The sequence below is a fragment of the Leucoraja erinacea genome, chromosome 19 (genome assembly GCF_028641065.1).
Source record: "Leucoraja erinacea ecotype New England chromosome 19, Leri_hhj_1, whole genome shotgun sequence".
Lineage (NCBI taxonomy): Eukaryota > Metazoa > Chordata > Chondrichthyes > Rajiformes > Rajidae > Leucoraja > Leucoraja erinaceus.
In genome coordinates, this window is record NC_073395.1 from 3,897,780 (window position 1) to 3,925,477 (window position 27,698).

General features: G+C 48.2%; 1 protein-coding gene across 1 annotated transcript; it reads left to right on the forward strand.

Annotated features, from left to right (window-relative positions):
* Nucleotides 1-27,698, forward strand: slc23a4 (solute carrier family 23 member 4). The gene is made up of 12 exons (XM_055650100.1): nucleotides 1-642; nucleotides 4,297-4,443; nucleotides 4,984-5,141; nucleotides 9,905-10,064; nucleotides 13,451-13,632; nucleotides 14,384-14,504; nucleotides 18,881-19,037; nucleotides 21,213-21,466; nucleotides 22,900-23,064; nucleotides 25,594-25,702; nucleotides 26,607-26,702; nucleotides 27,353-27,698. Exons 1-12 carry the CDS (start codon nucleotides 595-597, stop codon nucleotides 27,562-27,564), a joined length of 1,809 nt encoding a protein of 602 aa, XP_055506075.1. The 5' UTR covers nucleotides 1-594; the 3' UTR covers nucleotides 27,565-27,698.

The following is a 27,698-nucleotide window of genomic DNA, read 5'->3' on the forward strand; positions in this document are numbered from 1 at the left end:
TGGAAAGTGTTCCGTCACTGGTGGAAGAGTCATGGCGTTTCACTCACCGGGAGATGTCCAGAGTCCAACCTACTCTGAAGAAGGGTTTCGGCCCGAAACGTTGCCCATCTCCTTCGCTCCATATATGCTGCTGCACCCGCTGAGTTTCTCCAGCATTTTTGTGTACCTACTCCAGGATATGGCTGGTCCAGTGAAGCGTATGGTGCACCACCAGGACACTGTAGGTGGGGATTTCAACACCAGCACCATCCTCCACATGTGGGACAATCGACCTGCCCTGACACAGTAGTGCCAAGTCCTGTATAAACAACGTCAGAAACATTTTCCTTTCATTTCAGAGGGAATGACTAAACTGAGCAGTTACATGACTGATTTGGTTAACTATGTATGGGTGTAATTAATTAATTCAAATTGCAGACTTGATTTGATTAAACTGCAATCCAGGTTTATTTCCTCTGCACTTTCTTCGCACCAGACTCGATCCGAGTTTACACGGTTCTTTGACGTGCTCAGGAATTAAATCCTCTCCGCCGGTCCTTCTGAAAGATTGGACGTGAGTGAATTCCTCGGCACTCCTCTCTACCTTCAAGTACAATGCCTTCAGAAAAAGAACTCAATGGATTGGATAATTACGGCTATCCAGTAAGTAACATTTTATTTTTCAATGCATTCCATTAAATAATAAGGGGGAAAAATCAACAAAAAACTCAAGCTCATTCCAAAGTTGATCACCAATTGATTATGTTGCTTGCTATTTAGATTATCCATAAGTTCATAAGTTCCTAAATTTATTATGAACTTATGAACTGATACAATTAATTAATTTCTTGCTATTTAGATTATTCATAAGTCCATGTTCCTAAATCCATTATGAACTTCTGCAATTAATTATTTAGCTTGCTATTTAGATTATTCAGCTCGCATTATTTAAGAATGTAAATTGATAATATAACTGTAATATTTTACATATATTTGAGATTTACTAACACACAATCTGACATCCTGACACGGACTCTAAGTTAATATATAAAGTAAAATACATCAGGTGATTATTCTGAACAGTATCGGGTTATGTCGGCATTTCATTCAAAAAATAATGTCACTGTACATTGGTACACATGATAATAAAGAACCATTAGAAATGGCCACAGCACAGTGGCACAGCTGGTAGAGCTGCCCGCCTCACAGCACCAAAGTCACGGGTTCGATCCTGATCTCAGGCGCGTCCATGTGTGCAGTTTGCACCGCGCATGGGCTTCCTCCCGCATCCCAAAGACGTGCGGATTCTGTAGACTAATTGCCATCTGTAACTTGCCCCCTCGTGTGTGTGTAGGGAGCGGATGAGAAAGTGGGATTGCGTACAGTTTTGGTCTCCTAATCTGAGGAAAGACATTCTTGCCGTAGAGGGAGTACAGAGAAGGTTCACCAGACTGATTCCTGGGATGGCAGGACTTTCATATGAAGAAAGACAGGATAGACTCGGCTTGTACTCGCTAGAATTCAGAAGGTTGAGGGGGATCTTATAGAAACTTACAAAATTCTTAAGGGGTTGGACAGGCTAGATGCAGGAAGATTGTTCCCGATGTTGGGGTAGTCCAGAACTAGGGGTCACAGTTTAAGGATAAGAGGGAAGACTTTTAGGACCGAGATGAGAAAATCATTTTTCACACGGAGAGTGGTGAATCTGTGGAATTCTCTGCCACAGAAGGTAGTTGAGGCCACAGTTCATTGGCTATATTTAAGAGGGAGTTAGATGTGGCCCTTGTGGCTAAAAGGATCAGGGGGTATGGAGAGAAGGCAGGTACAGGATACTGAGTTGGATGAACAGCCGTGATCATATTGAATGGCGGTGCAGGCTCGAAGGGCCGAATGGCCTACTCCTGCACCTATTTTCTACGTTTCTATGTTTCTATAAGGTAGAACTAGCGATCGAAGGTCGGTGTGGACTCGGTGGGCTGAAGGGCCTGTTTCCACGCTGTATCTCTAAACCTGCATGATACGTGGGAGGTTCGTCTCTTCCACTGGCAATGGAAACAGTTAAAATACTCACAGGAATCTTGTCCTTCAGCCAAGATCATAGTTCTGTTGATCATGGGAGCATGAGATTATCTGTCGACTTACAAAGCTCCGTCTGTATCCGATTGCTCCTTGCCAAACGGGACTTTGCACATAGTTTGTTGTGGAACATGGTGGCCAAGGATTGGGTTCTGTTGCAGCCAATAAATACATCAGGTACAAATTTTGGAAATTTCCTTGAAATTTCCTCCTCAAATTGTACACCAATCCTGCATGCTATTTATTTATTTAAGAAGGAACTGCAGATGCTGGAAAATCAAAGGTAGACAAAAATGCTGGAGAAACTCAGTGGGTGCAGCAGCATCTATGGAGTGAAGGAAATAGGCAACGTTTTGGGCCGAAACCCGGAAGGGTTTCGGCCCGAAACGCCCAAAACGTTGCCTATTTCCTTCTGGGTTTCATCCCAAAACGTTGCCTATTTCCTTCAGGGTTTCGGCCCGAAACGTTGCCTATTTCCTTCTGGGTTTCATCCCAAAACGTTGCCTATTTCCTTCAGGGTTTCGGCCCCGAAACGTTGCCTATTTCCTTCTGGGTTTCATCCCAAAACGTTGCCTATTTCCTTCAGGGTTTCGGCCCGAAACGTTGCCTATTTCCTTCCAGGTTTCGGCCCCGAAACGTTGCCTATTTCCTTCCGGGTTTCGGCGTCCCCGAAACGTTGCCCATTTCCTTCGCTCCATAGATGCTGCCGCACCCGCTGAGTTTCTCCAGCACCTCTTTGTCTACCTTTGAACGAATACGTTTATTGGCCAAGTATTCACATACAAGGAATTTGCCCTGGTGCTCCGCCCGCATTGGGAGCCTTGCGTGCGGAACTGGCCGAACCCATTACAGGAAGCTCTGGAGAGGGAGTGCCAGCGAGCGCGGTCGGGATGCTGCCCGGATTAGAGGGTAGACACAAAAGGCTGGAGTAACTCAGCGGGACAGGCAGCATCTCTGGAGAGACGGGATGGGTGACGTTTCGGGTCGAGACCCTTCTTCGGACTGAGAGTCGGGCAAAAGGGAATCGAGAGGTGTCGACCTTTGATTTTATGTATTTTCTTGTCTGCTTTTGTTCTGAACGTGTGGGTTTGTTGGTTGTTGGCTTTTGGACATCTGAATTTCCCTGAGGGGATCAATAAAGTATTTATTATTATTATTATTATTATTATTATTATTTATTAATGTTAGCATTCATTAGAATAGTCTTTTCTTTGACTGGGTAGCATACTGCTATACACTGTATCTCGGTACATGAAATTAACAAAACTAATTCAGTTACAATTTTACTCATTCAGTTTTACAACCCAGGGCTATGAATATTGATTTCTCCAACCACAAGTAACTCCTGCATTCCCTCTCTCTCCGTCCCTCCCCCACCCAAATCGCACCAGCATCTCGTTCACACCCAGCACACAGCTAACAATGGCCTGTTTCCTTTATCACCGTTACTTTTTGGCGTACCTATCATTCACTAGTTCTATATCTCTCTACCTCCCGATTCCCTTTCCCCTGACTCTCAGTCCGAAGAAGGGTCTCGACCCGAAACGTCACCCATTCCTTCTCTCCAGAGTTGCCCGCTGAGTTACTCCGGCGTTTTGTGTCTATCTTTGGTTTTGGAACCAGCATCTGCAGTTCCTTCTTAAACAAAGTCAGTTAAGCCAAATTATCCTTCATTGTCATTCAGACTGGATGGATTTATGAGAGAGTTAGATAGAGCTCTGGGGGGCTAGTGGAGTCAAGGGATATGGGGGAGAAGGCAGGCACGGGTTATTGATAGGGGACGATCAGCCACGATCACAATGAATGGCGGTGCTGGCTCGAAGGGCTGAATGGCCTCCTCCTGCACCTATTCTCTATGTTTCAGACCTTTCAGTCTGAACGAAATTCTGAACCTTGCAGTCATAACATAGAACAAAACAACAAAACACACAATGAACAGGGCCTTGTTTAACAGGTTTAACATCCACCACAGGAGTTCACCAGCCACCTCCCTCCTCACTGTGGTGGAAGGCAATAGTCTTATAGTCCTTGTCTCTTCCTTCCTTGTTCTCCCTCTGTGTTGAGGCGATCCAGGCCATTGATGTTGCCTCTTTGGTGATACAGGGGGAGAGTTTGGGGGGTGGGGGGGGGGGGGGGGGAGGGGGTGGGGGGGAGGTTGCCACCTAGAATTGGAAAATTCATTGATTCATACCATTTTAACGTCGAGTTCTCATGCAGAGATATTCTTTCTTGTCCACTTAGGGTGACGATGAAAGCACACATCACGCCCACACCCTCGAGAAAGGTGGGAAAAGCAGCCATCCTTCAGCTGTGGGTGAAGCAAACAAGATGCTCTACCTTATCACCGATAACCCACCCTGGTACTTGTGTATACTCCTTGGTACCCAGGTAAGAGATGCAGAGAGAATGAGGGGCGAGGCTTATTCCTCACCTGCAGTGGGCATTGCCGTGTTTTGGAGACACTTCCATTAGTTCATAAGGGATAGGAGAAGAATTAGGCCATTCGGCCCATCAAGTCGACTCCGCCATTCAGCCTGGCTGCCTAATTCTGCTCCTATAAGTTATGAATTTATGAATGGGTGTGGACAGGGGAGTTCCCAGAGATGCCTAACGGCATCTCTGGGAACTCCCCTTTCCACACCCATTCATAAATTCATAGGAGAAGAATTAGGCCATTCGGCCCATCAAGTCGACTCCGCCATTCAGCCTGGCTGCCTAATTCTGCTCCTATAAGTTATGAATTTATGAATGGGTATGGAAAGAGGGTGTTCCCAGAGTGATCACGGCTGATCATCCAAAAGTCAGTACCCCGTTCCTGCTTTCTCCCCGTATCCCTTGATTCCGTTTGCATGTGTACTTAGGCAAATGTGATGGTGAACCGCCATTGAACGGAGACTAAACTTCTGTGTGTAACGACATTTTCCGTAGCATTACCTGACGGCTTTGGGCAGTATTGTGGCCATTCCTCTCCTACTATCCCGAGAGATCTGCTTACAACATGATTACATCACCCAGAGTCAACTCATCAGCACCATATTCTTTGTGTCAGGACTCTGCACGCTGCTTCAAGTTCTGTTTGGTGTCAGGTGAGTTAGCAAACTACATCGTAATATTTGACCTTTATCTTTTGTTTAGTTACATAGAAACACAGAGAATAGGTGCAGGAGGAGGCCATTCGGCCCTCCAAGCCAGCACCGCCATTCATTGTGATCATGGCTGATCATCCCCAATCAATAACCCGTGCCTGCCTTCTCCCCATATCCCTTGACTCCACTAGCCCCTAGAGCTCTATCTAACTCTCTCTTAAATCCATCCAGTGACTTGGCCTCCACTGCCCTCTGTGGCAGGGAATTCCATAAATTCACAACTCTCTGGGTGGAAAAGTTTTTTCTCACCTCAGTCTTAAATGACCTCCCCTTTATTCTAAGACTGTGTGTGGCCCCTGGTTCTGGACTCGCCCAACATTGGGAACATTTTTCCTGCATCTAGCTTGTCCAGTCCTTTTATAATTTTATATGTTTCTATAAGATCCCCCCCCTCATCCTTCTAAACTCCAGTGAATACAAGCCTAGTCTTTTCAATCTTTCCTCATATGACAGTCCCGCCATCCCAGGGATCAATCTCGTGAGCCTACGCTGCACTGCCTCAATCACAAGGACGTCCTTCCTCAAATTAGGAGACCAAAACTGTACACAATACTCCAGATGTGGTCTCACCAGAGCCCTATACAACTGCAGAAGAACCTCTTTACTCTTATACTGAAATCATCTTTCAGATCCTGGTTCAGAGATTCAGCACGGAGACAGGCCCTTCGGCCCATTGATTCCTCACCCACCAGCGATCCCCGCACACTCGTTCTATCCTACACAATCGGGGACAATTTAACCTCCAAACCTGCACGTCTTTGGCGTGCGGGAGGAAACGCACGCGGTCACGGGGAGAACATACGGTCTCTGTACGGGCAGCAGCCGCGGTCAGGATCGAACCCGTGTCTCTGGAGCAGCTCCAGATGCGCCACCGTGCCTTATCACAAAGAAACATAGAAAATAGGTGCAGGAGTAGGCCATTCGGCCCTTCGAGCCTGCACCGCCACTCGATATGATCATGGCTGATCATCCAACTCAGTGTCCTGTACCTGCCTTCTCTCCATACCCCCTGATCCCTTTAGCCACAAGGGCCACATCTAACTCCCTCTTAAATATAGCCAATGAACTGTGGCTTCGACTACCTTCTGTGGCAGAGAGTTCCAGAGATTCACCACTCTCTGTGTGAAAAATGTTTTTCTCAAAGTCATAAAATCCGTGGAGATGGACAATAAAAAGCAGATTGTGCCACAAACACTCATCAGGTCAGGTCAGGTCAGGTAGCACGGATAGAACGATAATAGCCAACGTTTTAGGTCAAAGACCTTTCACCAGAGCTGAGAGAGGGAGGGTGTGGTCAAGGAATGTGTCAAACAGCTGCTGATCTCACCTGCGTGAAAGGTTAACGAGAGCAAGGTCCAATGGGGCACTCGGACCTTCCGTAAATGCTGTGTCACGGGGTCACCAAGTGTCAGGACAGAACCACAGGAGATCAAAGCTCCAAACCAGCACGTCACCAAGGCCCTGTCTACTGCAGTTGTACAGGGTCTTGGTGAGACCACACCTGGAGTATTGCGTACAGTTTTGGTCTCCTAATCTGAGGAAAGACATTCTTGCCATAGAGGGAGTACAGAGAAGGTTCACCAGACTGATTCCTGGGATGGCAGGACTTTCATATGAAGAAAGACTGGATAGAATTGGCTTGTACTCGCTAGAATTTAGAAGATTGACGGGGGATCTTATAGAAACTTACAAAATTCTTAAGGGGTTGGACAGGCTAGATGCAGGAAGATTGCTCCCGATGTTGGGGAAGTCCAGAACAAGGGGTCACAGTTTGAGGATAAGAGGGAAATCTTTTAGGACCGAGATGAGAAACATTTTTTTTCACACAGAGAGTGGTGAATCTGTGGAATTCTCTGCCACAGAAAGTAGTTGAGGCCACAGTTCATTGGCTATATTTAAGAGGGAGTTGGATGTGGCCCTTGTGGCTAAAGGGATCAGGGGGTATGGAGAGAAGGCAGGTACAGGATACTGAGTTGGATGATCAGCCATGATCATATATTGAATGGCGGTGCAGGCTCGAAGGGCCGAATGGCCTACTCCTGCACCTATTGTCTATGTTTCTATGAGATTAAACCACAGCAAACCAACAATCTGCTGGAGGACAAAAGTGCTGGAGAAACTCTGAAGGAAATAGGCAATGTTTGAAACGTTGCCTATTTCCTTCGCTCCATAGATGCTGCTGCACCCGCTGAGTTTCTCCAGCACTCTTGTCTACCTTCGATTTTCCAGCATCTGCAATTCCTTCTTAAACAATCTGCTGGAGGCGCTGCCTGTACGGAGTTTGCACGTTCTCCCCGTGACCTGCGTGGGTTTTCTCCGAGATCTTTGCCTTCCTCCCACACTCCAAAGACGTGCAGGTTTGCAGGCTAATTGGCTTGGTGTAAATGTAAAAAAAATTGTCCACTACATAAAAAGACTTGTCCAACTTCCAGTATAGTCCCTGGTGGAGTCTTCAGAAGGTACGGGGTACAAGATATGGATCACGTGCGGACAGAGGAGATTAGTTTAACCTGGCATCATGTTGGCATGCACATTGTGTGCCAGAAGGGCCTGTTCCTGTGCTATCCTGTGCTGTGTTCTATCTAAACCAACCTAGATCACGGGACAGCAATATATGTAGAAAGTTCATTCTGAAATGAATTGCTTTTTGTTGAAAGGTTGCAATTCTCAAAGAGGTGAATGGCCATCACCTGTGAACTGTGGCTCAGGCTAAAGCATCTATCAATTCCCATCACATGCCCTGAGAAGTGTTTAAAGACTTCAGTGACAAACAATCCATCATTTTTTTCCATCAGTAGCGACTTATTCATAAGGTCTTGCGTTCCAGGAGCAGTATTAGGCCATTCGGCCCATCAAGTCTATTCCGCCATCCAGTCATGGCTGATCTATCTCTCCCTCTCAACCCCATTCTCCTGCCTTCTCCACATAACCCCCGACACCCGCACTAGTTAAGAATCTGTCAATTTCTGCTTTAAAACAAAAAACCATTGACTTGGCCTCGACAGCCGTCTGTGGCAATGAATCCCACAGATTCACCACCCTCTCTGACTGGAGAAATTCCTCCTCATCTCCTTTCTAAAGGAGCGCCCTTTAATTCTGCCTCTTTTCCTCTCAAGGTCCGTTAGAGATATTTCCTGTCAGACGTCATGTACCAGTGAGAGACAGAGGGAGCTTTATTTTAAACCAAACATGAGCCCTGGCAGATGTGGGCATGGCTAATCTATCTTGCAACTACTGGGAGGATGTCTTTTCGGCATTTAAGAAAAAACGTTTGCCAAGTTCTTTGTGCAAATCTAAGAACACGGTGTCAAATTACAAAGGAGACGGTACAATGCCAAACGAAATGCCCCAGGCTGAGAGGGGCGTATAAAACCACAAGCGGAACAGATAGGGTGGATTGTTTTTCACCAAAGTAGGGGAATCACGAACCAGCGGACCTGCGTTTAAGATGAGAGGGGAGAAATTTAGTAGGAACCTGAGGGGCAACTTTTTCACACAGAGGGTGAAGGATGTATGGGGACAAACTGCCAGAGGAGTATGGAACAAGTTGCGACATTTAAAAAGCATTTGGCCAGGCGTATCAAAAATTCAAGTCATTGGAGCAGATGGAGGCTATCGAGTCCACTCCGCCATTCAATCATGTTTTACCTCCCACACTCCAAAGACGTACAGGTTTGCAGGTTAATTGACTTTGGTAAAGTTGTAAATTGTCCCAAATGTGTGTGTAGGATAGAGTTAGTGCATCGGGATCGTTGGCCAGCACAGACTCGGTGGGCCGAAGGGCCTGTTTCCGCGCTGTATCTCTAAACTAAACTAAAGGTAAGAAAGACTGGTATCCTCTATATGAGAATTAAATGAGAAAGGTGTCTGTGAAAGTAGATAATTAACAAGTGTTATCAATTACCAGCAATTAAATCATGACTCATAATTGGAAGAGTAAACACTGATAGAGGAATCTATTTGCTTTATTACTGACCACCAATAAATCCTGTGCAAATCTAAGAACACGGTGCACCCGCTGAGTTTCTCCAGCAATTTTGTGTACCTTCGATCTTCCAGCATCTGCAGTTCCTTCTTGAACACCAATAAATCAACTGATTTGTGACCCTTAACGGTAAAAGCAATGTACTCTGTCAGGATTGGGGAGCCCGATGTTTTTGTGTGTGATGTAGCCTCCCTTTTTATCATTAATGTTTTATTATTATCAATGTTCAGTGTTTTCTGAGTCATTCGTAACTGTCACTGTATGTCATGTTGTTACTTGTGGGCGGAGCACCGAGGCAAATTCCTTGTATGTGAATACTTGGCCAATAAACTGACTTACTTACTTACAGTCTGAAGAAGGGTTTCGGCCCGAAACGTCGCCTATTTTCTTCGCTCCATAGATGCTACTGCACCCGCTGAGTTTCTCCAGCAATTTTGTGTACCTACTTACTTACTTGACTTGAGAGTTGGGGCCAGTGTTCAAGAGTTTGCACATCGAGAACCTGGTGGTCGCGGTTTTCAGGCTCCTGTACCTTCTTCCCGATGGCGGGAGTGAGACGAGAGCGTGGCCAGGGGTGATGCGGGGTCCTTGATGATGCCGGCTGCCTTTCTGAGGCAGAGCTTCCTCCTGTCGATCCCTTCGATGTTGTGTGTGCGGGGAGGTGAATGTGATCTTTGCGCGGAGAGGAACGTTGACCGGAATGCCGTCTTTGTTACAGGTTGCCCATCATTCAAGGAGGGACCTTTGCCTTCCTGGCACCGACTTTGGCCATGATGTCCTTGCCCAATTATAAATGCCCAGCCTGGACCGCCAACAAGACCCTGGTCAATGTCAGCGATCCTGTGTTCATTGATATCTGGCAGACACGCCTGAGAGAGGTACGAGAGGGCCACCCTTGTACTATCCCCCTTCTTCTTCTTGAGTATGGCGTGCACAGCCTAAAGTTCTAAGACGACCTGTTCTGTTTGATGGTAGACAAAAATGCTGGAGAAACTCAGTGGGTGCAGCAGCATCTATGGAGCGAAGGAAATAGGCAAAGTTTCGGGCCGAAATCCTGAAGGAAATAGGCAACGTTTCGGGCCGAAGGGCAGTGTTAGGTGTGAGGAGGATGCTAGGAGACTGCAAGGTGACTTGGATAGGCTGGGTGAGTGGGCAAATGTTTGGCAGATGCAGTTTAATGTGGATAAATGTGAGGTTATCCATTTTGGTGGCAAAAACGGGAAAGCAGATTATTATCTAAACGGTGGCCGATTGGGAAAGGGGGAGATGCAGCGGGACCTGGGTGTCATGGTACACCAGTCATTGAAGGTAGGCATGCAGGTGCGGCAGGCAGTAAAGAAAGCGAATGGTATGTTGGCTTTCATAGCAAGAGGATAGGAGCAGGGAGGTTCTACTGCAGTTGTACAGGGTCTTGGTGAGACCACACCTGGAGTATTGCGTGCAGTTTTGGTCTCCAAATCTGAGGAAGGACATTATTGCCATAGAGGGAGTGCAGAGAAGGTTCACCAGACTGATTCCTGGGATGTCAGGACTGTCTTATGAAGAAAGAGTGGATAGACTTGGTTTATACTCTCTAGATTCTTAAGGGGTTGGACAGGCTAGATGCAGGAAGATTGTTCCCGATGTTAGGGAAGTCCAGGACAAGGGGTCACAGCTTAAGGATAAGGGGGAAATCCTTTAAAACCGAGATGAGGAGAACTTTTTTCACACAGAGAGTGGTGAATCTCTGGAACTCTCTGCCACAGAGGGTAGTTGAGGCCAGTTCATTGGCTATATTTAAGAGGGAGTTCGATGTGGCCCTTGTGGCCAAGGGGATCAGAGGGTATGGAGAGAAGGCAGGTACGGGATACTGAGTTGGATGATCAGCCATGATCACATTGAATGGCGGTGCAGGCTCGAAGGGCCGAATGGCCTACTCCTGCACCTAATTTCTATGTTTCTATGTATAGTCTTTCCGCCGACTGGATAACACGCAACAAAAAAGCTTTTCACTGTACCTCGCTACACGTGACAATAAAATTTACAATTAAACGAGACTATTTCTTTGGAAAGTACCTGATGCAATGAGCTTGTGTTAGTCCAGACCAGTAAAACTAAAAGAAACTAAAAGGGTCTTGGTGAGACCACACCTGGAGTATTGCGTACAGTTTTGGTCTCCTAATCTGAGGAAAGACATTCTTGCCATAGAGGGAGTACGGAGAAGGTTCACCAGTTCCCTGGAGATAAGCAATAAAAAGCAGATTGTGCCACAAACACTCATCAGGTCAGGTCAGGTAGCACGGATAGAACGATAATAGCCAACGTTTCAGGTCAAAGACCTTTCACCAGAGTTAGGAGAGGGAGGGTGTGGTCAAGGAATGTGTCAAACAGCTGCTGATCTCACCTGCGTGAAAGGTTAACGAGAGCAAGGTCCAATGGGGCACTCGGACCTTCCGTAAATGCTGTGTCACGGGGTCACCAAGTGTCAGGACAGAACCACAGGAGATCAAAGCTCCAAACCAGCACGTCACCAAGGCCCTGTCTACTGCAGTTGTACAGGGTCTTGGTGAGACCACACCTGGAGTATTGCGTACAGTTTTGGTCTCCTAATCTGAGGAAGGACATTCTTGCCATAGAGGGAGTACAGAGAAGGTTCACCAGACTGATTCCTGGGATGGCAGGACTTTCATATGAAGAAAGACTGGATAGACTCGGCTTGTACTCGCTAGAATTTAGAAGATTTGAGGGGGGATCTTATAGAAACTTACAAAGTTCTTAAGGGGTTGGACAGCCAAATGCAGGAAGATTGTTCCCGATGTTGGGGAAGTCCAGAACAAGGGGTCACAGTTTAAGGATAAGGGGGAAATCTTTTAGGACCGAGATGAGGAAAACATTTTTCACACAGAGAGTGGTGAATCTCTGGAATTCTCTGCCACAGAAGGTCGTTGAGGCCACAGTTCATTGGCTATATTTAAGAGGGAGTTAGATGTGGCCCTTGTGGCTAAAGGGATCAGTGGGAATGGAGAGAAGGCAGGTACAGGATACTGGGTTGGATTATCAGCCATGATCATATTGAATGGCGGTGCAGGCTGGAAGGGCCGAATGGCCTACTCCTGCACCTATTGCCTATGTTTCTATGTGTCTATTCTTTCGCATGCTTCCAAGATTGTATTGAATTCAATTTATTGTCATTATCTCATAAGAGACAACAAAATGGATTTTCCTTACAGCCAAGTAACGTAAAAATAAATAATAAATAAATAAATAATATTAAAAAAAAAGCACAAACACAGAAGTCCACGACACAACATGACCCCACAGCGGCACCAAAGTTGAGGAAGGTACCATAGTCCAGCCAGCCCTCCCGGCCGATCTTCCCAGATGTTCACCCGTGGTCGGGGGCCTCCCGAGCACCCGCAGTCGCCGCCACGGGCCCTCACGCCGGGAACGACGGAACTCCGACGCCGATCCCCGACGGAGAACATCCCCCTCCAGCGGCCCGGACCTCCAGATCAGCCGCCTCCCACCGGAGTCTCCGGCTCCCGAAGTCCACAGGCCGAGCTGGGCTGGTCGGAGTTGGTCAGCGCCGCCCGCGTTGGGAGCTCCGCGATGTCGGTGCAGCAGGCCCAGCACTCCAGAGCTCCAAATGGCGATCCCCGGTAAGGCATTGCAAGCCCCGTGATGTATCCAGCGCTGTCCCACCGCTGCTGCTGCTGCTGCTGCTGGAGCACTGGTCAGTCCCGAATAATAGTCGCAGCCTCTCCAGGAAGTGTCTGGAGGACAGAATCCCCCTCACCGTACCCTCTTCCCCCCACATAAAGACATAAAAATCCCCACAAAAACGCACTTCAAACATAACAAAAAAAACTAAAAGATACCGGGCTGAAGGGGAGGCAGCCAGCAACAGCTCCACCAGATGGGTTCTACACAGAAGGAAATAGACAGATATAATCTATTTATCTAATGGACAGTTTCAAATATGAATTTAACATTGTAATTTCAGTAAATAGTTGAGGTGAGGACAGCAGTGCAGTGGGTGGAGCCACTGTCTCACAGACCCGGGTTCGATCCTGACCGTGGGTGCTGTCTGTGCGGAGTTTGCACGTTCTCCCAGTGACACTGTGGGTTTCCTCCGGGTGCTCCGGTTTCCTCCCACATCCCAAAGGCGCGCGGGTTTGTAGGTTAATCTGTAAATTGCCCCCTAGTGTGTAGGGAGTGGGATAGCATTAACAGTCATATATGTTTCAAAGCAGCGTTTTAACCAGATGATCTGATTTGTTTGTAGATTCAGGGAGCCATCATGGTGGGAGCTTGCTTCCAAATCTTTGTGGGATTTTCTGGATTGATTGGATATTTAATGCGATACACTGGCCCTTTAACCATAGCTCCGACCATCTCCCTCATTGGGCTGTCGTTGTTCGACACGGCAGGCAACGATGCAGGTGCCCACTGGGGCATCGCAGGCATGTAAGTACGCAACGGTCCCAATGTTCAAGTACGCAACGGTCCCAATGCTTCAAAACTTTGCAAGCTCTTCAATAAAACTGTTTCGGAAGTCCGCGGCACTGTGATTGGCGCAGCGGTAGAGTCGCTGCCTCACAGCGCCGGAGGCCCCGCTTCGAACCCGACCACGGGCGCGCTGTCTGTACGGAGTTTGTACCTTCACCCCGTGACCTGCGTGGGTTTTCTCCGAGATCTTCGGGTTTCCTCCCGTACTCCAAGGACGTGCAGGTTTGTAGGTTACACAAAAAAGCTGGAGAAACTCAGCGGGTGCAGCAGCATCTATGGAGCGAAGGAAATAGGCAACGTTTCGGGCCGAAACCCTTCCGGGTTTCGTTGCCTATTTCCTTCAGGTTTTCTGGCCGAAACGTTGCCTATTTTCTTCAGGGTTTCTGGCCGAAACGTTGCCTATTTCCTTCGCTCCATAGATGCTGCTGCACCCGCTGAGTTTCTCCAGCTTTTTTGTGTAACCTTCGATTCTCCAGCATCTGCAGTTCCTTCTTAAACACAGGTTTGTAGGTTAATTGGCTTGGTGTAAATGTACAAATTGTCCCCTAGTGTGTGTCGGATAGTGTTAATGTGCGGGGGTCGCAGGGCGGTGCAGACTAGGTGACAACAGAGTTCCAGTTAAACCAGTTATGGATTTTTACAACTATAATCAGAATTGTTCAGGATGCATTTGAACATTAACTTTCATGTGGATAAAATTGTATTTCAGGACAACAGGCTTCATCATCCTGTTCTCCCAATATTTGCGCAATGTGCCTGTACCATTTCCTGCTTTCAGCAGGAGTAAAAAGTGTCACATTAGTTGGATGAACATTTTCCAAATGTTCCCGGTACGTATCAATAATATTTACGTACAAATATAGACTCAGTAAACAGTTAACATGAAAGGATGCATTTATCGTGAAATGTGTGGTCATTGTCTCGAGGCTTTTTGTGTTCATACCCGAGGCATGTTGGAATGGGAAGAGCAACTATTTATTTCCTCAGGCAGTAGAGGACGTACACAAATAAGATCGCTGGGTCTTTGTTAGAAACATAGAAAATAGGTGCAGGAGGAGGCCATTCGGCCCTTCGAGCCAGCACCGCCATTCATTGTGATCATGGCTGATCGTCCCCTATCAATAACCCGTGCCTGCCGTCTCCCCATATCCCTCGACTCCACTAGCCCCTAGAGCTCCATCTAACTCTCTCTTAAATCCATCCAGTGACTTGGCCTCCACTGCCCTCTGTGGCAGGGAATTCCATAAATTCACAACTCTCTGGGTGGAAAGGTTTTTTCTCACCTCAGTCTTAAATGACCTCCTCTTTATTCTAAGACTGTGTGGCCCCTGGTTCTGGACTCACCCAACATTGGGAATATTTTGTTTAAGAAGGAACTGCAGATGCTGGAGAATCGAGGGTTACACAAAAAAGCTGGAGAAACTCAGCGGGTGCAGCAGCATCTATGGAGCGAAGGAAATAGGCAACGTTTCGGGCCGAAACCCTTCTTCAGACTGATCGGGGGCGGGGGTGGGCGGGGACAAGAAAGGAAAAAGGAGGAGGAGCCCGAAGGCTGGGGGATGGGAGGAGACAGAAGAGGGACTGAGGAAGGGGAGGAGACAATATCTCACTATCTCACTGTCTCCATTGCAGGTGATAGACTTCTGACCGACATACACTATAAACTCACTGACTCCCATGACTATCTGGACTACACTTCTTCCCACCCTGCTTCCTGTAAGGACTCCATCCCCTACTCCCAATTCCTCCGTCTACGCCGCATCTGCTCCACGGATGAGGCGTTCCACACCAGGACATCTGAAATGTCCTCACTATTCAGGGAACGGGGGTTCCCCTCCTCCACCATAAATGAGGCTCGCACCAGGGTCTCTTCCATACCCCGCAACACTGCTCTCTCTCCCCATCCCTCCACTCGCAACAAGGGCCGAGTTCCCCCTAGTCCTCACCTTTCACCCCACCAGCCGTCACATACAAAAAGTAATCCTCCGTCAGTTTCGCCACCTCCAATGTGACCCCACCACTCGCCACATCTTCCCATCTCCCCCCATATCTGCCTTCCGCAAAGACCGCTCCCTCCATAACTCCCTTGTCAATTCTTCCCTTCCCTCTCGTACCACCCCCTCCCCGGGCACTTTCCCTTGCAACCGCAAGAGATGCAACACTTGTCCCTTTACCTCCCCCCTCGACTCCGTTCAAGGACCCAAGCAATCGTTCCAGGTGCGACAGAGGTTTACCTGCATCTCTTCCAACCTCATCTATTGCGTCCGCTGCTCTAGATGTCAGCAGATCTATATCGGTGAGACCAAGCGGAGGTGGGGCGATCGTTTCGCCGAACACCTCCGCTCGGTCCGCAATAACCAAGCTGACCTCCCGGTGGCTCAACACTTCAACTCCCCCTCCCACTCCGCCTCCGACCTCTCTGTCCTGGGTCTCCTCCATGGCCACAGCGAGCAGCACCGGAAATTGGAGGAACAGCACCTCATATTCCGCTTGGGGAGTCTGCACCCCGGGGGCATGAACATCGAATTCTCCCAATTTTGTTAGTCCTTGCTGTCTCCTCCCCTTCCTCAGTCCCCCTGCTGTCTCCTCCCATCCCCCAGCCTTCAGGCTCCTCCTCCTTTTTCCTTTCTTGTCCCCGCCCACCCCCGCCCCCGATCAGTCTGAAGAAGGGTTTCGGCCCGAAACGTTGCCTATTTCCTTCGCTCCATAGATGCTGCTGCACCCGCTGAGTTTCTCCAGCTTTTTTGTGTAACCATTGGGAACATTTTTCCTGCATCTAGCTTCTCCAGTCCTTTTATAATTTTATATGTTTCTATAAGTTCCCCCCCCTCATCCTTTCTAAACTCCAGTGAATACAAGCCTAGCCTTTTCAATCTTTCCTCATCTGACCGTCCCGCCATCCCAGGGATCAATCTCGTGAAGCTACGCTGCACTGCCTCAATCACAAGTTAGATGTTAGACAAGGCGATGATTTCTCTCGGTGCCACCATGGAGAAACACCGCCAGTCTTGGAGTCACAATGCCTCCGATTCCCTCCCCAATCATTCTGCGGATTCGCTCAATATTACACCGCAACAGTGGATCCAAGCCCAGTTAGAATTAGACCCAAGCAACTGCAGAGGCTGGTTTACAAACAAAAAAAGAAACAAAGTGCTGGAGGAACTCAGAACGTTAGGCAGCATTGCTGGAGAACGTGGATAGGCAAGGCTTTGGGTCGGAGTCTGAAGAAGGGTCCCGACCCAAAATGTCACCTTTTTCAGTTATAGAAACAGCGCGTTTAGAGAAACTGTCCTCCAGTTCCTGCGGACTCCGCCCTGGAAGTCTAGGATTTTGGTGTGTGTGTGTGTGTGTGTGTGTGTGTGTGTGTGTGTGTGTGTGTGTGTGTGTGTGTGTGTGTGTGTGTGTGTGTGTGTGTGTGTGTGTGTGTGTGTGTGTGTGTGTGTGTGTGTGTGTGTGTGTGTGTGTGTGTGTGTGTGTGTGTGTGTGTGTGTGTGTGTGTGTGTGTGTGTGTGTGTGTGCTTTATCATCGTTCCTTACGATGCCATGTACGACAGTGATCGCAACTTCTACTGAAGTGTGGATGGCCGTTGGCTTGCTAGAAACTCATCCGCCCTTTGGTAGGTCTTGTTTTTGGTCCTGCTGGGGGTCCACAGTCTCCTCGCCTGGCAAACCGGGTGGGGGAGAGGGTTTAGTCGCCGACTATCGACCATGGAGCAGGTAGCGCGGGATTACATGGTACCCGTGGCGGGGGGGTGGAAAACGGAGCAGCCGCAGATAACCCGCGCAGCCACACGGAGAACGTGCAAATCCGCGCAGGATTCTTAACGTTTAGTTTATTCACAATTGCAACGATTCCTGTTTCCAGCATCGTTCAGAAACTCACATTATCATGAACTACCAACAAAATATGCCTTGCGTTAGATTAGTTATTTTAAAATTGTGCCTCTTTGCAAAATCAGAGAAAATTATTTTATTGGGCAGCACGGTGGCGCAGCGGTAGAGTTGCTGCCTCACAGCGCCAGAGACCCGGGTTACATCCCGACTACGGGCGCTGTCTGTACGGAGTTTGTACGTTCTCCCCGTGACCGTCTGGGTTTTCTCCGGGTGCTCCGGTTCCCTCCCACACTCCAAAGATGTGCAGGTTTGTCGGATAATTGGTGTTGATAAAACTATAAATGATCCCTAGTGCTAGTGTACGGGGGATCGCTGGCCTGCGCGGGCTTGGTGGGCCGAAGGGCCTGTTTCCGCGCAAATGGGATAAACAAAGAACTGTCGAGCACAAAGTTCCAGAGCAGAACTTATCAGCTCTGCTCTGAGGACTTGTTCTTATTAACTGTAGCTAAAGTCTGTACTGAACTGGGGAAAAGGGCATTTAGTTATGCTGTTCCCTTCGCATAGAACCAGCTGCAGAATGAACTGAAACTTAAGGAGCTGGTTTCTATAAACAGATTTAAATCCCTTCTTAATGATGTTGAAGCAGGCTCTTCTGTCTGTACATGCTTTGTTTGATGATGTTCTGACTGTGACTCTATTTATATGTTCTCTGTTGTTTTTTAAATTATTGTCTGTAACTGTGGAACTGTGCTGCTGCCTGTCTTGGCCAGGACTCTCTTGTAAAAGAGATTTTTAATCTCAATGAGATAATCTCCTGGTTAAATGAAGGTTAAATAAAATAAAATAAAATAAAAAGATCCTATAGTGGTGCAAGATAGACCACTCCTTCTAAATGCAACGGGCTGACGTGTAGTACGCAACGGAGCGGATTGTGGGCCTTTTTTTCATCCATTTCAGTAACCGGACCCGACCCGAGAAAGCAAGGACTACCTGAAATTGGAGAAGTCAATGTTCATGCCGCTGGGGTGTAAACTGCCCAAGCAAAATATGAGGTGCTGCTCCTCCAATTTGCGGTGGGACTCACTCTGGCCATGGAGGAGGCCCAGGACAGAAAGGTCGGATTGGGAATGGGAGGGGGAGTTGAAGTGCCGAGCCACCGGGAGATCAGGTTGGTTATTGCGAACCGAGCGGAGGTGTTGGGTGAAGCGATCGCCAAGCCTGCGCTTGGTCTCACCGATGTAGAGCAGCTGACATCTCGAGCATCGTATGCGCGGTGGTCTCGACCAGCGCGGCATAATCTAACGAGTTGTGATTATTCTGACGCAGTGTGATTACGTTAAAGAGGATTTTCATTATTTGATGTTGTGCGCAGGTGCTTTTTGGGATTGTGATCTCATGGGTCATTAGTTTTATCCTGACTTATTTTAACGTATTTCCTGACGATCCCAATGCCTACGGATATTACGCAAGGACCGATTTAAAGAGCGATGTTATCGGTCGAGTTGAATGGTTTCGAATTCCATACCCTGGTAGGCAAAACATATTCAGTTGCTGTTGTACTTTTGATCGAAATTCCTCCTTGTTTAACGTACACATTCAAGGCCCAATGTGCTATCAGGAGACCGGACATTTATTAACCATATAACAATTACAGCACGGAACTTCTAGTCCGTGCCAAACACTTGTGCCCCTGTCTCACTTAGGAAACCTGAACGGAAACCTCTGGAGACTTTGCGCCCTGCCCAAGGTTTCCGTGCAGTTCCTGGAGGTTTTGTCAGTCTCGCTACCTGCTTCCACTACCTGCAACTTCCGGCAACCACCTGCAATCTCCGGGAACCGCACGGAAACCTTGGGCGGGGCGCAAAGTCTCCAGAGGTTTCCGTTCAGGTTTCCTAAGTGGGACAGGGGCATTACTCTCACCTAGTCCCATCTACCTGCACTCAGACCATAACCCTCCATTCCTTTCATATAATATAACCATATAACAATTACAGCACGGAAACAGGCCAATTTTTTGAAATCAACAAAAAAAAAAACCTACCCCGTCCCATTGGTGTCTGGAAGCTGGTGATAGCCTTCCTTCAACAGCAGGTCCCTCCAATACATGGTTGTGCCCCAAAGCATTAAACTGGAGCGCTAACAAACAACACTTTACTACATCGAACATGCAGTGGAGACACAAGGAACTGCAGATGCTGGCATGCAAAAGAAGACAGAAAAGTGCTGGAGGAACTCAGCGGGTCAGGCGGCATCGATGGAGAACATGGATAGGCGATGTTTCGCATCCCAAAATGTCTCCCACCCATGTCCTCCAGCGATGCCGCCTGACCCGCTGTGGAACAGTACAGCACAGGAAGGAACAGGCCCTTCGGCCCACAATGTCCGTGCTGGACGTGATGCCATGACAAACTAATCTCTGGTGTCCACACATGGTCCATATCCATTCATCCCCTGCCTTGACATCAAATAGCCACATAAATGCCACTATTGTGTCTGCCACCAGCATGTGCCAAGACCCCACATAAAAAATACTTGCCCCGAACATCTACTTTAAATTTCCTCTTCTCACCCCAAAGCCACGTGGCAAACGCCTCCTCTTAGACAAGTGACATTTCGGGTCGGGGTCCTTCCTCAGACTGTTTGAAGCTTCCGTCTGCCCCCACCCCTCTTCCAGTTTTCTCCCCCCTCCACGATCAGTCTGAAGAAGGGTCCCGACCCGAAACATCCACTCTCCATCTGCGTTCTCCACAGATGCTGCCTGACCCACTGAGTGCCTCCAGCACTTTGTGCCTTTTGGTGTAAAGCAGCATCTGCAGTTCCTTGTCTATCCAAATACCTAAAACTACCTTGTGATTCTCTCATTCGAGATGTTTTAAGAGTTGCGATCAAAATGCATTTCCTCAAATTGTAAAAACATACACAGTTCCCATCAACACATTGACTAATGTATCTCTACTGTGATGTTGCATCTAATATTGCTGGCTTAAGTGGTGGTAAGCTGATTGCTGTATTAAAACTGCATGCCTGATATACCCAGCAGTATTGCTCACTCCACTTTCAAGATGCCCAATCTAGGATACAGATAGAACGCTACTGAAAACTAACAAGCACCTTCGCTAAGTACAGAGCCTGGTTTCCCCTGGTGTTACTGGTATTAACTGTGTCTTAACCAGACCCTACAGAGGGAAGATGGCCAGCCGTTGCCTCCATGCTGACTTCAATAGCAACAAGGGTAAAGAGCCTTAAGGGCAGCACGGTGGCGCAGCGGGTAGTGCCGCTGCCTCACAGCGCCAGAGACCGACCGGGGTTCGATCTTGACCCCCGGTGCTGTCTGTGTGGAGTTTGCACGTTCTCCCTGTGACCGTGTGGGTTTCCTCCGGGTGCTCCGGTTTCCTCCCACATCCCAAAGGCGAGCGGGTGGTCAGCCCGTGTAAATCGCCCCAAGTGTGCGGGGAATGGGAGCGAGGGTGAGATTACATGGAGCCAGTGTGAATGAGCGATCAATGGGCGGCATGGACTTGGTGGGCCGAAGGGCCTGTTTCCACACTGAATCGAACAATCAATCAATTATTTCATCAATGAATCAATCAATTGATCGATCGATCACATCAGGCTGTTGTGAAGGTTTGGGGAGATGATGGTTCCCATGTATTTGCCGTTTCCATGGTGTATCTATGAGCTTCATGCTGTGTCTCTGTGTTCAGGGCAGTGGGGTTTGCCGACGGTCAGCCTGGCTGGCACCTTTGGCATTCTGGCGGGCGTGGTGTCGTCCATGATCGAGTCTGTGGGTGACTACCACGCCTGCGCCCGGCTCATCGGCGCTCCTCTCCCCACCAGAGAAGCCATCAACCGCGGGATCGGCATCGAAGGGGTCGGCTGCCTGCTGGCGGGGGCGTGGGGGACAGGCAACGGAACCACCTCGTTCAGCGAGAACGTGGGCGCTCTGGGCATCACCAAGGTAGGCACTGTAGCGGGGAGAAGCACGTTGTTCCAGCATTCTCGCCTCCACTACAGTCAGTCTGAAGAAGGGTCCCGACCTGTCTATTCCCTCCACAGATGCTGCCTGACACGTCGAGTTTGCAGAAGGTCCCAGTGTCTGGAGTTCCGTGTGTCGCCACGTATCCAATCCATCTTGTCATCAATTCCTTCTACACCTGAAACATCCCAATCTGAAACATTGTGTGTACATTCCATTCCCACAGATGCTGCCTGACCTGCTGAGTTTCTCTAGCACGCAGTTAGAGTCATAGACATAGAGTGATACAGTGTGGAAACAGGCCCTTCGGCCCAACTAGCCCACACCAGCCAACAATGTCCCAGCTACACTAGTCCCACCAGCCTGTGTTTTGTCCACATCTCTCCAAACCTCTCCTATGGACATTTCCACTGGTGGGAGAGTCTAGGACCAGAGGTCATAGCCCCAGAATTAAAGGGCACTCTTTTAGAAAAGAGGTGAGGAGGAACTTCTTTAGTCAGAGGTTAGTTATTCTGTGGAACTCATCGCCACTGAGGGCTGTAGAGGCCAAGTCAGTGGATATTCTTAAGGCAGAGTAACATAGAAACATAGACAATAGGTGCAGGAGTAGGCCATTCGGCCCTTCGAGCCTGCACCTCCATTCAATATGACCATGGCTGATCATCCAACTCAGTATCCCGTACCTGCCTTCTCTCTATACCCCCTGATCCCTTTAGCCACAAGGGCCACATCAAATTCCCTCTTAAATATAGCCAATGAACTGTGGCCTTAACTACCTTCTGTGGCAGAGAATTCCACAGATTCACCACTCTCTGCGTGAAAAATGATTTTCTCATCTCGGTCCTACAAGACTTCCCCCTTATCCTTAAACTGTGACCCCTTGTTCTGGACGTATTCTTGATTAGAACGGGTGTCAAGGGTTATGGGGAGAAGGCGGGAAAATGGAATCAAGAGGCAGAGATCAGCCATGATTGAATGGCGGAGTAGACTCGACGGGCCGAATGGCCTAATTCTACTCCTCTCACTTATGACCAATCCACATCTCTGTGCGTAGCTCATTGCCGTAAATTGATAATGTTGTTTACAGAAGAATTACTATAGCCTCTAGATGCAGGAGTAGGCCATTCGGCCCTTCGAGCCAGCACCGCCATTCAATGTGATCATGGCTGATCATCCCCAATCAGTACCCTGTTCCTGCCTTCTTCCCATATCCCCTGACTCCGCTATCTTTAAGAGCCCGATCTAGCTCTCTCTTGAAAGCATCCAGAGAACCGGCCTCCACCGCCCTCTGAGGCAGAGAATTCCACAGACACACAACTCTCTGTGAGAAAAAGTGTTTCCTCGTCTCCGTTCTAACGCCTGAGTGTGGAGCTGGGATCTCCGGGTGCAATGCCTCTCGTTCTCTTTGCTTTCAGGTGGGCAGTCGCGTGGTTATTCTAACCAGCGGATTGTTGATGGTTTGCGCGGGACTGCTGGTCAAAATCGGAGCGGTTTTCAGCACCATCCCACAACCGGTGATTGGCGGGATGTTGATGGTGATGTTCGGAATTATCACAGCTGTCGGAATTTCAAATCTGCAGGTACAATCCCTAAAGCACATTCGATAGAAACATAGACAATAGGTGCAGGAGTAGAGGCCATTCGGCCCTTCCAGCCTGCACCGCCATTCAATATGATCATGGCTGATCATCCAACTCAGTATCCTGTACCTGCCTTCTCTCCGTACCCCCTGATCCCTTTAGCCACAAGGGCCACTTCTAACTCCCTCTTAAATATAGCCAATGAACTGTGGCCTCAACTACCTTCTGTGGCAGAGAATTCCAGAGATTCACCGCTCACTCTCCGTGTGACAACCCGTAGTTTTTCTCGATCTCGGGTCCTAAAACATTTTGCTGTAAGGCCTTAAACTGTGACCCCTAGTGACTGCCTTTCAGTCCCAACAGGGTCTTGAACAGAAAACTTCCTGCATCTAGCCCCTGTGCCAACCCCTTGAGTTACTCCAGCACTTTGTGTAAGTTTCTCAAGATCCCCCCTCAATCTTCAGAAATTCTAGCGGGTACACCGCCATTCAATCATGGCCCACTTCCCCCAAACACTGCCAATTCTCCTGCCTTCTCCCTAACCCCGAATATGAAAAACATAGAAAATAGGTGCAGGAGTGGCCATCGGCCCTTCGAGCCTGGATGTTTTTAATATGATCATGGCTGATCATCCAACTCAGTATCCTGTACCTGCCTTCTCTCCATACCCCCTGATCCCTTTAGCCACAAGGGCCACATCTAACTCCCTCTTATATAGCCAATGTGGCCTTAAACCTTGATTTTGGGGAGTAAAATGCAACGAAAGGCAGGTGCACGGGTTAGGTGATTGGGGACGATAAAGTTTTCATTCATTCATTCTCATTGACCTTCTGTGGCAGAGAATTACAGAGATTCACGACTCTCTGTGGGAAAAATGGCTCATCCGGTCCTAAAAGATTTCCCCCTTATCCTTAAACTAAGTGTTCTGGAGGACCAACATCGGGAACAATCTTCCTGCGGAGGGTGGTAAGAATCTGTGGAGTTTCTATGATCCCCCCTCCACTGTCCCTCTAGCGGCAGAGAATTCCCACTTTAGCAAACACCAACTCTCAGCCTCCCGAATAGTGAAAGGCCTGGATGGAGTGGATGTGGAGAGGATGTTTCCACTAGTGGGAGAGTCTAGGACCAGTGGTCACAGCCTCAGAATTAAAGGACGTTCTTAAACTGTGGCACCTGGTTCTGGACTCCCCCATCATCGGGAACATGTTTCCTGCCTCTAGCGTGTCCAAGCCTCTAATAATCTTGTATGTTTCAATAAGATCCCCTCTCACCCTTCAACTCATCATTGCAATTCCTGCTTGGCACATCGGATGGTGGGGCGGCCACTCGATTCCTGAAAAATAGCCTTTTAGTTGATACAGTACAGAAACAGGCCCTTCGGCCCACCGAGCCCACATTAGTTCCATGTTATCCCACTTTCCCATCTGTTCCCTCCACACCGAGGAAGCAATTTACAGAGGGGCCATTTAACCTACAAACCGGCACGTCTTTGGGATGTGGCAGGTAACCGGAGCACCCGGAGGAAACCCACGCAGTCACAGGGAGAGCGTGCAAACTCCACACAGACAGCACCCGAGGTCAGGATCGAACCCGGGTCTCTAGCGCTGTGAGGCAGCAGCTCTACCCGCTGCGCCACCGTGTCGCCCTGTCACAAGGAAAGTAAAATATATATCTTGTGTGTTGGGGGCTTCATTCCAAGCCTTTACATTGCAGACAGTGCACTTCAGAATGTCCTGTGATGTTAACCATATAACAATAACCATATAACAACTACAGCACGGAAACAGGCCATCTCGGCCCTACAAGTCCGTGCCGAACAACTTTTTTTTCCTTTAGTCCCACCTGCCTGCACTCATACCATAACCCTCCATTCCCTTCTCATCCATATGCCTATCCAATTTATTTTTAAATGATACCAATGAACCTGCCTCCACCACTTCCACTGGAAGCTCATTCCACACCGCTACCACTCTCTGAGTAAAGAAGTTCCCCCTCATATTACCCCTAAACTTCTGTCCCTTAATTCTGAAGTCATGTCCTCTTGTTTGAATCTTCCCTATTCTCAAAGGGAAAAGCTTGTCCACGTCAACTCTGTCTATCCCTCTCATCATTTTAAAGACCTCTATCAAGTCCCCCCTTAACCTTCTGCGCTCCAAAGAATAAAGCCCTAACTTGTTCAACCTCTCTCTGTAACTTAGTTGTTGAAACCCAGGCAACATTCTAGTAAATCTCCTCTGTACTCTCTATTTTGTTGACATCCTTCATATAATTGGACGACCAAAATTGTACACCATACTCCAGATTTGGTCTCACCAATGCCTTGTACAATTGTAACATTACATCCCAGCTTCTGTTGGGGGTTTATATTGTGTAGAATTTCAAGAGTTTTCTCCTCGTTTAAATGTTTATTAATAATTGTTTGGCATTTATATATCGTGTATATTCATACCATTGGACTGTGGATAAATATCCATTTATTTGAATTATAAAATCCAAGCTCTGATTGCTGTTCCTTTTATTGCCCTTTAGTTTGTGGATATGAACAGTACAAGGAATATTTTTATTTTTGGATTCTCCATGTTTTCCGGACTGGTCATACCTAACTGGATGAACAAACACCCCGAGTCCATACAGACAGGTATGGATGTATCATTGTGCCAGTCCGCGCCCAGATCTGTCAATGATTACCCAAGTCAATAGACTATAGGTGCAGGAGTAGGCCATTCGGCCCTTCGAGTCAGCACCGCCATTCACTGTGATCATCATGGCTGATCATCCCCAATCACTACCCCGTTCCTGCCTTCTCCCCACATCCCCTGACTCCGCTATCTTTAAGAGCTCTATCTAGCTCTCTCTTGAAAGTATCCAGAGGATTGGCCTCCACTGCCTTCTGAGGCCGAGAATTCCACAGATTTCTGGGTGAAAAAGTTTTAAATGGCCTACCCCTTATAGTTAAAAGTCGGGTGGTGGGTGTATGGAACTAGTTGCCAGAGGAGATAGTTGAGGCTGGGACAATAGCAGCATTTAAACAACAGTAGGGCAGGTACATGGATTGGAAAGGTTTTAGAGGGATATGGGCCAAACCTGGGCAAATGGGACTAGCATAGATGCTGGCATCTTGGTCAGCATGGACGGGTTGGGCGGAAGGGCCTGTTTCTGTTGTGTGTGACTCTAAAGGCCCACCTGTCCCTGCACAAACACACTGTCTGGCCCCAACTCCTGCCGTGGTGGCTCAAACCTACTGAAACGTGGCCAAATGCAAGTCTGAAGAAGGGTCTCGACCCGAAACGTCACCCATTCCTTCTCTCCGGAGATGCGGACTGTCCCGCTGAGTTATTCCAGCATCTTCTGTCTATCTTCTGTGTAAACCAGCATCTGCTGTTCCTTCCTGCACACCCCCATCTCCATCTCCCTTTGCCTTTCTCAACCCCCTCAATGCTAGAGCATCTCCTTATATAACAACAGCCAGATCCTATTTAGTTCAGCCAGGATTCTATGTAGACTGTACACAAAACATTAAAACAAACCATTCTGCTTCTCAGGAGTCCTTGCCCTGGATCAAGTCTTACGTGTACTTTTAACCACCAGTATGTTTGTGGGAGGATTTTGCGGCTTTTTTCTAGATAACACCATCCCAGGTAAGCTGCTGTCTCGGCCCAATGCTTTGTTTTGGATGAATGAATGAATACGTTTATTGGCCAAGTATTCACATACAAGGAAAGTGCAGGAGTAGGCCATTCGGCCCTTCGAGCCAGCATCGCCATTCAATGCGGTGATCATCCCCAATCAGTACCCCGTTCCTGCCTTCTCCCCATATCCCCTGACTACGCTATCTTTAAGACCCCTATCTAGCTCTCTCTTGAAAGCATCCAGAGAACCGGCCTCCACCGCCCTCTGAGGCAGAGAATTCCACAGACTCACCACTCTCTGTGAGAAAATGTGTTTCCTCGTCTCCGTTCTAAATGGCTTACTCCTTATTCTTAAACTGTGGTCCCTGGTTCTTGACTCTTCCCAACATCGGGAACATATTTCCTGCCTCTAGCGTGTCCAAGCCCTTAATAATCTTATATGTTTCAATGAGATATCCTCTCATTCTTCTAAACTCCAGAGTATACAAGCCCAGCCGCTCCATTCTCTCAGCGTATGACAGTCCCGCCATCCCGGGAATTAACCTTGTGAACCTACGCTGGGAGCCCTCAATGTGGAGTTTGCATGTGGCCCTTGTGGCTAAAGGACAGGCACACACACGCCGGGACGTTGAGCGGGGATATGACCTTCTGTTCCCCAGGTACAGAGAAAGAACGGGGCATCAACGCCTGGAAGCAACCGGTCTCGGACGATGGCGAGAAGGACAAGAACGAGATCGACTGCTACGACCTACCGTTCGGCATCGGCACCAGGTGTTGCACAGGTTCCTGGAGGCGGTACATCCCCTTCTGCCCAAAGCCCGCAGCTCCCGACGAGGAGGAGCTGGAAATCCATCAGGACACTCCGTTCTAACAACCTGCGTTGTTCCGTTCGATGAAACATCATCAGATGGCGCAAGAAATTGGTGTATATTTCATTCGTATTTAATTGGGAGTTCACTTGAAACTCTTCTGTATCATTAAAGGACAAAAAGAAAGTAAAAACTA